Source organism: Perca fluviatilis, chromosome 1 (genome assembly GCF_010015445.1).
Source record: "Perca fluviatilis chromosome 1, GENO_Pfluv_1.0, whole genome shotgun sequence".
In the NCBI taxonomy this organism is placed as follows: Eukaryota; Metazoa; Chordata; class Actinopteri; order Perciformes; family Percidae; genus Perca; species Perca fluviatilis.
The window spans coordinates 4,694,838-4,711,385 of record NC_053112.1 but is presented as its reverse complement, the minus strand read 5'-3'; the positions used below and the strand labels follow the sequence as shown (position 1 = coordinate 4,711,385).

Genomic DNA, 16,548 nt, shown 5'->3' with positions numbered 1-16,548 from the left:
CATGAAGCAGAATCACTTCTCACACGGAGACAGGCTGGGCGACAGTTGATCTTAAAACAGGAAGCAACTCACAAGGTTTGACTTTGTTTTCTGCTCCTTTTAACGTGAACTGTAAATGTAATATTAACTAATCTGCTCTTTTTTTCCCTCTCTTTAGTAACTGGGCTCACAGGAGAACTGCATAGACAGAGGCTTTATGATATAAAATCACTTTTATTTCAGCTCCTTCTAACATTTCCTGTGCCATGTTTATTCTTTACGTCTACAGTAAGAAAAGCTGGGTGAAGCAATGTAAACAGGAAACAGCTTTAGTCGGGCTGTGTTAATATATGTGCATATGTGTTCCAGGGTTTCAGACAAAGATAGCCCACATTAAAATAAAAGTAAAGTGTTTACAAAATAATCTGATGTCAATATCGACAACAGCTGTTATCTGAGAAAGGTTGCTGAAGATCATCGGGAAGCCTTGTGTTATAATTAAGACAGAACGGACCCAAACGCAGAGCTCAGCAAAAGTTATTTTATTAGGGAAAAATGGGGAAGTGAATGGGGAAGTGGGAAGACTGGGAGACTGGAACGGGGGACAGAGAGCTCGGGGAGACCAGGGCTGAGGGATCCGCAGGGGAAGCACTGAAGCGCAGGAAGGTGAGAGCTGAAGCAGGCTGGAGCAGGGAACCGCCAGGGAGGGACTGGATGGAGAAGCCAGCTGACTGGAGGCAGAGTGGCGGTGAAGGCAGTGACTGAAACGAGAAGACAGAAAGCGGATTACAAAAGGTGCAGGCAGGAAAACACACAGGATATAACGTTCAGGAGCTTGAGTCACATGTCACCGAGGAGACAGGAGCAACGATCAAGCAAAGATGGTGAGTCAATCCAGGGTTTAAATACTGAGCTTGATTGTAGTTGATGACCAGCAGGTGTGTACGGCGGGAGGAGTGGGGGGGAGGAGGCGAGCAGGTGTGTACGGCGGGAGGAGTGGGGGGGAGGAGGCGAGCAGGTGTGCGCAATCAGCTGGCTGGCACAGGCAGGAAGGGAGGGGGGAACACAGAGACACAACACAAACTGACAGCAAAACATAACAGAGGAAAAGAAAAACAGAGGCCCGTTCCAGAAAGCAGGTTTAGTGAAAACTCTGAGTTGGTTAACCCTGAGATGAGGGAAACTCTGGGTTTTCCGTTCCAGAAAGAGAGGTAACTTCACCTCAGAGTCAGTTACTATGGTAACTTAACCTCAGAGTCAGTTACCTTGGTAACTGAGTCTGTGAACCTAACCTGGTTGGGAGCAGGTTTTCTTCAAGAAACCTCGAGTTTCTCTCAGTCTCCTCCTTCTGAGAGGGAGGAGAAACTCATTTCCTCATTCATTCATTCAGTCTGTATCAGGAGCATTTTAATGCAGTTTGTTATCTGCATGAATAAAAAAAACGTATTGGTTTATGTTAGGCAGATTATAAAACGTTTTTTTCTCAAACATGTCATGTTCTTTTGTCGACGATCCCGTTGATGAAAAAGCTGAATTAATTCACAGAGAGTTTACATCGGTATTGAGTCCCGACTATAGATGTATTTTCATTTCCACATAATCGATTTGAGAGGTATTTTTTATCACAGTCCACCTTATCCATCCTCATATCACTAACATTAGATATGTAGATACCTTATCTGTCCTCATATCACTAACGTTAGATATGTAGATACCTTATCTGTCCTCATATCACTAACATTAGATATGTAGATACCTTATCATCCTCATATCACTAACGTTAGATATGTAGATACCTTATCTGTCCTCATATCACTAACATTAGATATGTAGATACCTTATCATCCTCATATCACTAACATTAGATATGTAGATACCTTATCTGTCCTCATATCACTAACATTAGATATGTAGATACCTTATCATCCTCATATCACTAACATTAGATATGTAGATACCTTATCTGTCCTCATATCACTAACATCAGATATGTAGATACCTTATCTGTCCTCATATCACTAACATTAGATATGTAGATATCTTATCTGTCCTCATATCACTAACATCAGATATGTAGATACCTTATCAGTCCTCATATCACTAACATTAGATATGTAGATACCTTATCTGTCCTCATATCACTAACATCAGATATGTAGATACCTTATCTGTCCTCATATCACTAACATCAGATATGTAGATACCTTATCTGTCCTCATATCACTAACATCAGATATGTAGATACCTTATCTGTCCTCATATCACTAACATCAGATATGTAGATACCTTATCATCCTCATATTCGCAGGATTGCACCTGATTATTTACATGGAGTTTGGTGGAGATATGCTGGCTCTATACACGCTAAAAGTCCTGATTATTTACATGGAGTCTGGTGGAGATATGCTGGCTCTATACACGCTAAAAGTCCTGATTATTTACATGGAGTCTGGTGGGTTGTTCCCATCAGTCACCTAGACAGAAAACATGGGAAAATAGGGTCCAAATTGAAGAAAAACTGAAGTTACGTGGAGACACTTTTGTGTAGTTGGAACTCTCCTCTTGATTTCATCTTCCTCTCCTAACAACAATTTCTCTCACCTACCTTCTCCTTTCCTTAATTCTTACCTCCTTCCTTTTTAATTCTCATTATTTCCTTCATTACCACCTTTATTTACTCCATACCCCCCAGTTTCTTTCTTTAAGGACAATCAAAACAACATTAAATTAAATCCACTGACAGGACCCATCATGTTTGAGGTGAGGAAGAGTGAACAAAGGAAAGCTGTTCATAAAGCCTCTAATCGGGGGGGATTGATTGCACCTGGAGGAGGCTGTTCCTTCCCTTCCAGGAGTGTTTGATTTAACCTGGCTGTCTCAGCTGTTCGGTCAGGTGGCCTCTGTTTGGGGATTTAAACAATGAGAATTAGTTATGTACTTTCATGTTCAGCTCAGTCTGAAGCAGAAAGAAAACAATAGTTCAGACTTACAGCTGAGTTGCCTAACATGTCTGATCAGGAGGAGGAAAACCAGCTGAAAGAAAACAAGAATTTAGACTATAATTAGTAACTATGACACAGTTTACATGACCAATCTGTCTGATCAGAACAACCAGCATACCTGTCTCACATGTTAGACTTGTACTTGATGGTCTGGGCTGATTAGATCAGAAAACGTGACAAAAACAAGCCAATCAGATCTTTCCTATGTCACATGCAGGTTCTTTAGTCTGAGTCTGAGTAGCTCCACCCACGACTTGAGAATTACCAGAGAATGTCTAATAAGAGGAGAACTTCCACTCTCGGGAAAATTCCGGGTTGGTACAATGGGGCTAATAGGGAGTGAGATAGGGAGTGAACAGGCTCTCCATAGACAGGCTCTGGAACTACCTTTGCAAAGGTGAGTCACATTTTTCTCGCCAGCCAATCAGAGCAGACTGGGCTTTTTTTCAGGAGGGGAGCTTAAAGAGACAGGTGCTAAAACAGAGCCTCTCACACATAGGGTGAATAAAGATATATTCAGACAGACAGTATGAGGAAAATAATGGTTTTACAACATTAAAGAATGTAAACATGTTGTAGTAGAAACCCAAACGAGATGCAGGTTAGTTCCCACTGACGGAGTAGAGTGTTGAATAATCTGGGTGTTAACACAAAGCAGAATCACTTCCTGCTTTCTGTCGCCATTAAAGGTAGTCTGGGCAGGAGTACAGAATAAAAAGAGGGAGCGACTCCTGAAGGTTGGACTTTAGTAACTGCTCCTATTACTCTCAACAATAATAACTGGGCTCACAGGAGAACTGGTAGTAAGAATAAAAATAGGCTTAATGATAAAATAACTTCTTATTTAAGCTCCTTGTAAGATTTCCTGTGTGAAATGTATTCTTTACTTCTACAGTGAGAGCAGCTGGAGGAAATATAGTAATGCAGAATGGGAAAAAGGTTCAGCCGGACTAAAGATCCAGAGACATCACAGCGTGGTAAGATAAAGGCTCACTTATATGTATTATTTTATCAGGCTGTGTTGGAGAGCAGGTATAGCATATCTGTGTGTTTTGGTAATCTCTCTCCAAAGTTGCTGGTCTGGTATATGTAGGTGACTTCTCCCTTCAACCAATGTATGAGCAGTCTGTACTCAGACAATCACGCACAAGTTTTATCTGATCCGTCGCACATCCTCCACTATGAGCTCTTACCATCCGGCAGACTGAACCATAAGAAAACAGAGCAGCTTTATTCTGGGCCTGTTGATGCCACTACAATCATACCTGTTAAAAAGTGACAGTTAACACAGTTGTTGTAATAACGTGAATGAAATGTTTAAAAATGCTGCTGCTAAAGAGTCACTGCTTTAACACTTTAAAAGCCCGTACACACCGGGACGAATATCGGCGCGCGTTATTCGCCAGCGTTTTTCAACGCGTTTTTTGTGTTCACACCCAAGCGATTTTTGCTGACGATGAGCCGAGTGAAAATGCTAATTCATTCCGTGACATTAGATGGCGCTTTTTCTTGTATATGTATCTCGCAGGCTTTTCCATTTCTGTTTTACCTCCTCCACTACAGCACACAAACGATGGCGATTTTAAAATGTTTGTTGGAAAAGGTTACAAGCGTATGTACATGAAAGACAATTAAGTGAAATGAAACTCACCATCAAGGCCCATTTGCTCTGCAATACCACTTCATAGCAGTTCTCTTTTGTCAAGATTTTTGTAGTCGCTGTCGCGTTTGTCATAAAGTGCTTTATGTTCCGACACCAACGAGACCAGCAGCTCTACATTCATCTTGCCTTGCATCTTCCTCGTCTTATTTCTTCACGGCAGTGAAACGCTACTTGGCGTATATCTTCTTCGCCATTACATATGTGTGCTCGCCAAGACCGTTTTGTGTTTGAGCGCTCCCAAGTTGTGTTTTACTGTAACTTCAGAAGCTCCAGACACGTGAGCAAAAGCGCCAATCTCATCGGTCGGATAGTTTTTGACGCGGCGCGTCAAAACAAAAAAACGAAGGCGTTTTTTAAAGAATAACGCTTTTATGCATGGCGTTTTTCACGTCGGTGTGCACACTCACATTGGCGCCCTTTGTTTAGTCACGAGGCGTTAAACGTCGGCGAATATCGCGCGCAAAATTCGTCCCGGTGTGAACGGGCCTTAACACTAACCATGCTGCCTTCATTTGAAAAAGTAAAAGGAAATTAATAGATATAAACTAAAAGTAGTCATTTGAAAAACTTATTTTTAAAATAGAAGCTATTTATTTATTAAACAATATTGACTCCTCAGTATTTACATTATTGCCTCATTTATTTATTTTTTTATGTTTTTATTAGGAATGTTTGTATATGTATATGTATGTATGTATTTATTTGTTTATTACTAAATAAAATTGCATTTCATACAACCTGCCAGTAGCTTCTTACAAGAAACTGATTGGTTGAACAGTGTGATGAACAAATGTGATATCGTAATTCTCACTCCAACCCAAACTATTATGGCAACAAGTACGTTCCAATAAAGGCAGAGTAGGGCGGGTCATGACTTGGCCATCCTAAGAGAAAGATGACACACAGTTCAGCGGGGGACACAGGAAATGTTGGCAGACAGAAAGAGGGAAGATACGTGGTACCCATCTTAGATTGTTTGTCCTCTCTCACACCTGAAAGCAACTTGTAAACATCTGAGTAGAGATTAGAAGCAGAAAACTGTCCGTCAGCCTCCCTCACCACCTTATCCTTCAGCTCTAGTAAAGTTCAGCTAACGCATACTAGCATTGGTGTAGCTAAACACAGAGTATAAACACAGCCGTGAATTAGCGTGGAATGTTGAATGGTCGGCATTTAACAGTCACAAGCTCCACCAGCAGTTAGCAGTAGCTAGTTGGATTTTATTTCTACACCAGTCCGTTTAACACAGCCCACCTCCACGGGCCGGCGAGAGCAGCCTGGTAGCTGGATAGTCCCGGTTCCGGTACACTGTTGTTCAGGCATGTTTCCACAACAACAAAAACACAGCAGTCTCTGAACTCACGTTGGGAGTTTTGTTGAAGGAGGATGTAGTCCAGCTTGTTGTTTAATGAGCAGACACTTGCAAGCAGGATGGCTGGGACAGGTGGACAGCTAGTGTTAGCTTTCCACCTAGCCGATGAGGATGTCCCCTAGCCGGCTAGCGGCATTGAGCGACACCGCTGGTCTCCGTGCAGGCGAAGCTCACGTAGTGTGCCGAGTATTGCGTCTGTAATAACGTTTCCTCCATATTCTCCGATCTGTACCGATGTATCCCGGTGGTACACACATCCGGTAGTTTGAATGCAGATAATTGTTGTAAATGTTTTCTGCTGAAAACCGAGAGCCTGTTTAGCGCATTGACATATATATAATGTTTAGCGAAGCTTCAAGATGACAGTCGTTTTCATTCGGAATACCTCGGCCAGACTCGGCAGTCCAACCCCCTGTGGGCGTGTTGAAAACATTTGGAAGTAGATCCTACTACTGGCTGTGGTCCTTGCCTCTGGCCCAAAAATCTTTTTCAAAAAGATTTTTTCCAGGCCCCAAATGCAGAGATCTCTCGTCTCAGGGGGACATGAGGGAGGGAAGCACGGTCATTCAGAAATACTATTGGGATTCTACTGATACAAAGCTGAATGCTAAATCGGTGAAGTATCCCTTTAAGCAGTTCATGAGTTGATGAGTTGTGGTACCTGATTATTTTGTCTATTCTCAACCAGCTGAAACTCAGAGGGGAGCAGGAAGCACAACAGTCACCGCCCAGGATAGAAGTGTCATCATCGCACCTCAGTTAAGCGGTGTTAACGTTGGAGGGAATCTAACAGTCCAAGTCACGCAGGGTAATTTCCCCCCGGATTTCTGAATCAAATAAAACACATTTATGTTTAAATATGTACCAGATTAAAATGTAACCACCGACATGTCTTAAGAGTTGTTGCATGTTTGTGTTTCAGCCTCGTCTCCTGACAGGACAGACGAGACGAAAGCTGCTTCTCCCAAAAACAAAGGTATTTTGTTTGTAACATATTTTTCACAATCAAATCACAACAAAAAACTTCACCTTATTTCTGCAATTAAAACATAACTAAACTGAATTATTATAAAGTTTTGTGGAGATTACATTGTTGAAGCTAAATTGTTTTTCTTCTCTGTTGTCTGTCCATCTTATACTTCACATGATGTTTTGTTTGCTAACATAAATCGTGTTAGCCTTCCAGCATCTGAGCATCTTGTTGATGTAATGATCTAAAATGAATGACAGTTATTTAGGATTACTTGCACTTATATAGACCAGATGTCCATCCAAGTAAATCTGGACATGGACACTTGGACATACATACTGTATTTGCTAACGTGGAAGAGTACATGAAAATAATGTAACTATGATTTCATTCATCTTTCAGAAAACATTCAAAGGTGCTTAAAATCTTTCCTTGAACATACAACTAAGGATCTGTCACAAGGAACAAAGGAAGAGGAATCATCGACTCCTTTACACAAGATCTATACGGAGCTTTACATCAGACGAGGAGGCAGTGGGGAGGTTAATAGTGAACATGAAGTGGTTAACATGGAATGCAAAAGGAGTTCGAGTGAAGAGAAGAAAATCCAGGTCAATGACATTCTTCAACCTTTATCAAACGAAGAAAACCCTCCTCAGAGAGTTCTGACGAAGGGAATCGCTGGCATTGGAAAATCTGTCGCTGTGCAGAAGTTCACTCACGACTGGGCAACAGGAAAAGCCAACCAAACTACTGATTTCATATTTCCATTCACATTCAGAGACTTGAATTTAATTAAAGATAAGGATTGGAGTCTTGTGACATTAATAGGTCACTATTTTGACGAAGTGAAGGATTTGGAAGAGGCAGACTACAGCGAATCAAGTGTTTTGTTCATCTTCAACGGCCTGGACGAAAGCCAATTACCTCTGGACTTCAACAACAATGAGACGTGCCGCGATGTTACAAAGACCACAACATTAGACGTCCTGCTGACCAACTTAATCTCAGGGAAACTGCTGCACAAAGCCTCAGTCTGGATCACAAGTAGACCAGCTGCAGCCGCTAAGATTCCTCCTGAGATCTTCCACAGGGTGACCGAGGTACGAGGCTTTAATGATGAGCAGAAGGAGGAGTACTTTCAGAAGAAAGTAAGTAACCAGGATATGGCTCAGAAGATCTCTGATCATCTTCAGTCAAAGACGCAAAGAAGTCTGTACATCATGTGCCACATCCCAGTCTTCTGGTGGATTTCAGCCACGGCTCTCCAGAGTCTCCTAACAGAAACAGAAGAAGAAGAGTTGCCCAAGACTGTGACTGAAATGTACACACACTTCCTGATCATCCAGACAAAGCTGAAGGAATATCAAGAAGGTGAAACAGACAAAGATGTGATCATGAAATTTGGAAAGCTGGCATTTGAACAGCTTCAGAAGGGCAACATACTCTTCAATGAAATTGAGTTTAAAAGTTGTGGAATTGATCTGAAACAAGCTGCAGTTAATTCAGGAGTTTGTACACAGATCATAAGAAAAGAATCTGGTCTTCACAAACAAGAGATTTACTCCTTCATTCATTTAAGTGTTCAGGAGTTTCTGGCAGCTCTGTATGTGTTAGAGACTTTCTTAGATAGAGGAGAAAATCTGCTTTCCAGCCAGACAAGTGTGAAAGTGCCATCAGAGAAAGTTCAACATCCCATCTTCCTCCTCCTCCAGAACGCAGTGGATATGGCTTTGGTCAGCAATAATGGACAATGGGACTTGTTCCTGCGCTTCCTGCTCGGTCTGTCACAGGATAAAAATCAGGAGCTTCTTCAGAAACAAGTTGGATTCAAAGGAAGATGTCCACAGAGCAACCAGGAGACAATCAATTTAATTCACGAGAAGATCAAGAAAATGTCAAACAGCGACAACAGCATCAACCTGTTCCACTGTTTAAATGAGTTGGGTGACCAGTCTCTGGTAAAGCAAGTCCAAAAGTACCAGAGTTCAGGAGATTTTGGTAAACTCTTACCTGAACATTGGTCAGCTCTGGCCTTTCAGCTGCTCGTTTCCAATTAAGACCTGGATATCTTTGACCTGATGGAATATGAAGGTTCAGATGAAGTTCTGGAGAGGCTGCTGCCAGTGCTCAAAGCATCAAAGAAAGCTTTGTAAGTATTCAACCTCGAGAAACCCAACAGCTCTGCAGCTCTCCGGTTGTGTTTCAGTGTAGAGAACAGAGGGAAGTGTTTGCTAAATGTTAACAGTCATTTTGTTTTAAACTTCAGGTTAAGTAACTGTAACCTCACCTACAGATGTTGTGAGAACATTTCATCAGTTCTCAGCTCAAAGTCTTCTGGTCTGGAGGAGTTAGACCTGAGTGAAAACAAACTGCTGGGGGGGCGGGGAGGGGGGGCCTTTTGGGGGGGCCAAAAAGCCCCCCACCCCCCCCCAGAGACTCTGGTAAGAACATCCAGATGTAGAGTATGTTTGAGGTGATTCATAATACAAGTCATATGGACTTTGGGATACTTAAACTGGGAGTAGTTTACGTTTTTTTCATGTTACAGTGAACATAGATGAAATATTTCCTTAAGATATCTAATGTCATGTGGTGATAATCTAAATTTACCATCTTTAATCATTCTCTGTTTTTCTTAGAGTCTGATGTTTCAGGAGGATATTAGTTTTAACTTTGTCCAGAGATAGCTCCTAGTTTAGCGTGAAGACTAGAAGCAGGGGGAAACTGTTAGCACAGCTCCATCAAAAGAGAAAAACTCACCTCCAACACCTCCAAGTCTGTCTGATGTACATGTTACATGTAGCTAACAAGATTCAACATGTTGAAAGGTGGAATACTTCACTTTTAATGGGGCTGCTACTATTCTTTGTGCTAAGCTAAGCTAAACACATTCTGCCCCTAAACTAAACTGGACACACAGAGATGAAAATATACATAATAATATCTGACTCTGTGGACATTTAACATCTAAATTAGTGTCCAGCTGGCTAAAACTCTCCTGTTGACCATACTCCTGAAAATGTCCCAATTCTGATGTTCAACATGTGTGAGTCAGATCTAATTATTAATATTTTCTAATTAGTTTTAACACCTCAAAGCTTCATGAAGTAACATACATAGAAACAAATTAAACTGTCACCTACATGCAACATCACAGACTAAAGATCATTTCAGACCAAAGATTCACGATGAGTCAAAATCATAATAATATGTTAAAAACCTTTCTGAGTTCTTGGCAGAGACACTTTGTCGACTGGAGACACTGGAGTGAGTACTGTGGTCGTTATCACACTTTGAATTAAAGTGATATAATGTTGTCACATTCAGGTGTATGTGAGGCCATTTTCACACTAAAAATCTATTTACACATAAAAGGTTTATAACACACTATAATGTAGTTGTGAGCACATATAAGGACATTTTAAGTGTTTATTAATGTATTGTGTTGTTATTATAACTTCTATGAAACTTGTTTTATATGATTACAGTTGTTTTACTGTTTCGTCGTTAATGATTTGTTCATACAGCAGCCTCCCCTTGGTCTCCACAGGAGGAGTTCTAGATGTTAACACATTAAGAAACACTGAATCTGCTCACAGCTACATTATAGTTATACAACATTTATTATAATATATTTTATATTCATTCTCTTACATAAAAAGTTAGAACCCAAAACAAACTCTGATCTGAAAACTGTGTTTAAATGTCTCCTTACAGTCTGAGCGACTGTGAGTTAACAGCAGCTGGCTGCCGGGCTTTGACCTCTGCCCTCAGTGACTCCTCTGATCTCAGAGAACTCAACCTGAGCTACAACAACTTGAAGGACCAGGGAGTGGAGCTGCTCTCTGATTGGCTGAGGAAACCCCAGTGTAGACTGGAGATACTGAAGTGAGACTTCTCAGACAGTTTTCTATAATTCTTTCTTCCCTGGACACCTGTTCTGAGAATAATATAATTTATCTAGCTTTTAATTTCAGACCATTTCAGTGTTAGTCAGAATTTGCCCCATTGATCACCTATCTATTTCTATTTTGGAGTATCTGTTGTTCCTGATCAGGCCGTGTGATGCTTTATATTCCCCACAGTGACTGTGTTTACACTCTTTCATTCACTGTGTGATGCAGAGCGACAGTGAGCTACACACACAGATTCATAGAGCTGGAGTTACATCCAGTAACTTCTAACATTATTGTCTCGTTACTCAACAGGAGACGACTGTAATTACTGCAGTGTTTCCCATACATAGGTTCTACTTTGGCGCACCGCCCAGGTAGATAAAATCTGAATTAAATTGCTTTTCCAAAACAACGGTGTATTTTTCAGCGCACCCAGATCAGCTGCCTCCAGCCCCTCCCACTCGTGAAGTCTTGCGCCTTGTGCATGAATCATGACGGCGTGAACGTCAACGCTGCACTTCAGACTCAGAAGCTATCGTTACATTAGTAGTGGCATTCTGCTGTTGGTCTTGCCGTGGGTTAACTCTAGGCTAAAAAAAAACAACGTAGAAACACTGCGGCCACAGCGCTGTGAAAGCTCCCCGAATGTCATTTATCAGAGTCTGGTTGTTACCTCTGTCCACTGCAGTCTCTTCCGCTCCATATCTTTATAACTGAGCTAACCGGAGCTGACTGGAGCTAACTGCTAACTGTTGCTAACCGAGCCTTCAGTTCCGTGCATGTATCCATTAACTGTATTTGTGGACTTGAGACGAATAAAACCAGAGATTTTATTAAATTGGCTGTACAAGCTTTAAACTACAACTTAGAGTTGTTTGAATGACAGAAATCTGCTCAGATGAGATCTAAATGAGTGCAACAGGTCATGTATAGTACAGCATGCTTAGGAACCCCAGAACACAGATTAATTCACTTAAAAAAATGAACAATGATCTAACAAACATCATGAGCAGTGATTAACTTTAGATAGCTCTAGTCTTATATGATTTAACAGGAGTTAGGAGGGAACAGTGTTGAGATTAATAATAATATGTAACTTTCTGTATAGACCATATTATTACAGGTATTTTATCTGCTGAACCGTTAACATTTGGCAAAAAAAACCCTGATTTAATTGATAAAGCACATCAGGGCTCCACTTTCCAGTCATTTATTTTAGGGTGAGGCTATTTGCACCCCTGGAACAATTAGCAGTGTATGCTTTTCGTAAAGTCTCGGTAATTAAGTGCTATTTACCCAGAGTGGAAATTAGAAATGTTAATGCATCTTCAGGGCAAGTGCAATGTGTTCAATTAATACCCCATTTGTTACAAATATCAATGTATGCTATTTGCACCCCTGTGCATTTACAGTACCTTGGCATATATTTACACACCGTTATCCATACTACTCATGTATTACACCTTTTTGGAATATTATCGCCTTGACATTCTTACCCTAACCATAACCAATCCCACTCCTCTTGCCCAAACCTAACCAACCAGAGCAGGCATATTCATGAGTCTTCCCCTACCACCCTGCAAAAAAAGATTTCGCGTTCGCGGGCCCTGATTTGCCCAATTGCATGGAAATTATCTAATCCAAAATGAAAAAACAAGATCACCTCACTGGGGAATTGAACTCCCAACTGCCAGGCCAAAGCTCAGTGTTCTAACCACTCACCTAGCAGTTCTTACAGCATACTGTACAACTGTTTACCTCTTGGTGTCTTCAAGCTGTGGTTGCTAGGTAACCATACTGTAAAAAATAGGTACTATGGTACTTACTAACAAACTAACGGTTGTATGCTTTCACTGAAGACAGAAAGCGCAACTGTAGTATCCATTTTCTGCTAGAAATTCAATTGTTATAAACTTTAGAGACAAAACTTCCCTAATATGCCAGTTTCTGCGGTCATGGAAGATGAACGTCCGCCATGATTTCGGTGCACGCGAGCAACATTTTTTCTCAGCTGTGTGGCCGAGGCTATTCGTACCGGGGGTGCAAATAGACACTCCGTTTGTTTTAACTTCAAGAAGTAATTTGTTGTTTCTTCATAACAAGTAATATCATTATCGTGATATTCAACAACGTTGGGGCATATTTCATATTTTCCTCATATTGTGCAGCCCTAATAAATACACTGAAGTTGTGTCAGATGCAGCAAAGTGTCACAATATTTTTATCTGTATCATCTTTTAGTCTAATTTGTTTAATATTTAAATAGTTATTTCTTTCTAAATTATCTGATAAAGTTATGTAGTCCTTGTTTTCACCTTTGTTTGACTAGTTTATAACTGGACCCAGTTATCACAAACCGCGCCATCACATCCTGCGCCCCCCACCACCACAAGTATATTCTCAAGCTGTGGAAAACACTGCACTGTGTTCACATACATTAATTTTACAAAGGGACGAAGGTCTGCTGTGTCATCACTTTGTTTATCTTTGTTCCTGTAAAGGAGAAGAAGATTCTTTAACTTCTTCAATGTTGTCTTCACTCTCAATAAACTCCACAGCATCAGAAACACAAGCTGCCAATCACAGTTGCATTCCCCATGTGGTATCTCTGTCAACGCCGTAGCCCCAACATGTAGGCACATATCTCAGCAGCCGCGTAACTTTACAGTTTACAGATTTAGCCACTGTAGGTACGATGCAGAAATCTGGATCTAGCTGCAGGCGAGCTGGTTACAGCAGTCAAGACGTGGAGTAATAAAATCATCTGACGGTCTCCAGATCTCCAAAAGAGAGAAAACGGTTTTATTTTAGCCTTCGACCTGATGAGGAAAAAGCTGCTGCTGATGACAGAATTAATTTCTGTCTGTTGAATTGTAACGCTGAGTCAGAACATACACCCAGATTTATTTACTGTGTGACACATAGCCATGTGATAAAAATGCATCCAATCAGCAACTGATTGTATAAAAATGTATTTTACCTGATTCAACTGTTTTTATATTTTGTGAAATAACTTAACAAAGAAATTTTGTTTTTAAATGTTTTTATGCCATGTGATATACTGCTCACAGACACTTAGGAGATATTCCTGCTTCTGGCAAAGGTTGCACTTGTTAATTTGAGATGCATGACTTGCAGATAGAGTGAAAAATGATTAGTAATGTCTTGGTGTTTCAAGGTTTTTGTTGTTATTATAACTTCTATAAAACATGTTTTATATGATTACAGCTGTTTTACTGTGTTGTTAATGATCTGTTCATACAGCAGCATCCTCTTGGTCTCCACAGGAGGACAGAAACTCACTGCTCACAGCTACATTATAGTTATACACCATTTATTATAATATATTTTATATTCATTCTCTTACATAAAAAGTTAGAACACAAAACAAACTCTGATCTGAAAACTGTTTAAATGTCTCCTTCCAGCCTGAGCAGCTGCATATTAACAGCAGCCAGCTGCCGGTTTTTGGCCTTTGCCCTCAGCGGCTCCTCTGATCTCAGAGAACTCAACCTGAGCTTCAACATCCTGAAGGACCAGGGGGTGGAGCTGCTCTCTGATTGGCTGAGGAAACCCCAGTGTAGACTGGAGATACTGAAGTGAGACTTCTCAGACAGTTTTCTGTAATTATTTCTTCCCTGGACACCAGTTCTGTTAATAATATAATTTATCTAGTTTTTAATTTCAGATCATTTTAGTCAGACTCAGACTGCAAACATGTTTCAATCTGGTGCTTTATATCTGGCGCACAGTACAGTAAAGTAAAACATTTACTGTGAGTATTATGGTTGTTTAAAGGAACAGTTTGATATTTTGTGGAATATGCTTTTTTCTCTCAGAGTCAGATGTTCAGACTGATACCACTCTCATGTTTGTACACTAAATATAAAGCTATAGCCACTTAGCTTAGCATAAAGGTTGGAAACTGCTAGCTGGCTCTGTCCAAAGGGAACAAAATCCACTATCAACTGGTTTGTTTAAATTATCTTCAAACGGAAGTTTAAAATCTACAATTCATCGTTTTATAGCCCACTAAAGCTGTATTTATAGTCAACAGGGTTAATGGTCCCGTCGTTGGCTGTTCTTGGTACCAGTAAGGAGTCTCACTGTTCCATGTTAAACCAGCTGCAGGCAAGATGGTTACAACAGTCAAGATCTCATGTAATAAATCATCTCCACGGTCTCCAGATCTCCAAAAGAGCTGCTGCTGCTGATGACAGAATTAATTTGTCTGTTACAACCTGATTTCTGACTTATATTTTGACAACCAGCAGAGGACAGATAATAAAGACTAGGTATTGATTTTAACACCTGCCAGTGTTTGTATTACTGTGGTATTAAACCAATGTGTTTCTCTCTCAGGTTGTCAAACTGCACAGATAGCTGCTATGAGTCTCTGGCCTCGGCTCTGAAGTCGAAGCCTTCACACCTCAGAGAACTGACGCTGAACCACAGTGATCCAGGAGAATCAGGTCTGAAGCTGCTGTCTGATTTACAGGAGGACAAAAGATACAAACTGCAGACACTGGTGGTGTCTGAGGAATTTATTGAAATGGATCAGAACTAAAAGACAACAATGGATAATTTTCCTCCTTCTGTCTGGACCAAATGATCTGAACTACAGGTGTGAAAGTGACCTTAAATTCATCACGACTCTTCTCTCTTTAAGGAGTCGATGCTCAAAACTCCTCAATCAGGAGTCAGAGGGTATCTGAGCACCAGCTACCAGCTGAGAGATTATTCCTCTCTGTGTAATGTAAGAGCATAATATAGTGGAGGGGGGGGGACACAAAGGAACATGTCCCCCTGCAGGCAGTGTTGGACCCCCACATTTTACAGTCCGAAAAACGTTATATTAAAAAGACACGAGGAAACTGCACTAGGAACACGCTGAAACAGTAGCAGCAGTAGTAGTCGGAAAAGCATGTATATAATGATTTGCACAGTACTTGAGGAGCAAGCTAAGCATTTCACTGCATAATGTTGACTGACAAATAAAAACCTTGAAACCCTGAAACAGAAGGGGTGGGAATCTCTTGGCACCTCACGTTTCGATTCTAAACCGATTATTAAATGAATTATGTACATTTATTTGTCACACACAAGTTTTAATGAAATGTTTTGTCTACTGAGGTTTTTATTTTGTAGTTATTCCATGCTTAAGCCTTAAACATGCTTATGAAAGTCCCCTTCTCTCCCAGTAATCTTCCATGTCAGAGGCCCAATCACGTTTAAAGGTGGAGAATTGGCTTCTTAGAACATGAAACATGAGCTGGTCAGATGTAATGTGATAAGTAGATGATAGATATGTGTTTTGCCTAATTATTTTATGTATGTCTTATTAGATCATGTGTATATATACAAAATTAAATTATGTTTTTCCTTTTTGCCATTTTTGTGTGTTTTGTTGTAATTATCAGTGTTAAGGCTACAGGTGAATAGGGTAAAATTTTAAAATAATAGATATCACCATGAAACTTCCTCTGTTGACTACTTACACAAGTATATAAAAAAAATGCATTAGAAGTTTTTGAAATTTGTATGTTTAGTTTTGCAAATTAGGCATTATCTCTATCTGTTTATGATAAAAACCAGGTGCAAAATTATTTTTTTACACACAAGATGAAAACAAAATTACAGAGGGATTTCAGGATATCTTAAAA

At 40.4% G+C, this 16,548-nt stretch overlaps 2 protein-coding genes and 1 long non-coding RNA gene across 4 annotated transcripts in view; 2 read left to right on the top strand and 1 right to left on the bottom strand.

The window, feature by feature from the left end:
• Positions 1–16,226, top strand: part of LOC120563484 (NACHT, LRR and PYD domains-containing protein 12-like) — a 66,298-nt gene extending 50,072 nt beyond the window's left edge. The window contains exons 12-14 of one of the 2 annotated variants that reach the window (XM_039807664.1): positions 10,707–10,877; positions 14,314–14,484; positions 15,248–16,226. In XM_039807664.1, coding sequence (XP_039663598.1) covers positions 10,707–10,877; positions 14,314–14,484; positions 15,248–15,452 — 547 coding nt within the window. In that variant the 3' untranslated portion in view covers positions 15,453–16,226. The remainder of the gene's footprint in view (positions 1–10,706; positions 10,878–14,313; positions 14,485–15,247) is intronic. The other variant, XM_039807673.1, reaches the window with a different exon arrangement.
• Positions 507–3,182, bottom strand: LOC120563678. Its single transcript, XR_005639997.1, has 4 exons — positions 3,100–3,182; positions 2,970–3,012; positions 2,804–2,879; positions 507–740 (listed from the first exon to the last, which is right to left on the bottom strand). It is a non-coding gene; the product is annotated as an uncharacterized LOC120563678 (long non-coding RNA).
• LOC120563637 (NLR family CARD domain-containing protein 3-like) lies at positions 3,877–9,347 on the top strand. The gene is made up of 5 exons (XM_039807961.1): positions 3,877–3,958; positions 6,705–6,824; positions 6,939–6,992; positions 7,389–9,138; positions 9,256–9,347. Exons 1-4 carry the CDS (start codon positions 3,910–3,912, stop codon positions 9,044–9,046), a joined length of 1,881 nt encoding a protein of 626 aa, XP_039663895.1. The 5' UTR covers positions 3,877–3,909; the 3' UTR covers positions 9,047–9,138; positions 9,256–9,347.
• Positions 16,227–16,548: the final 322 nt, after the last annotated feature.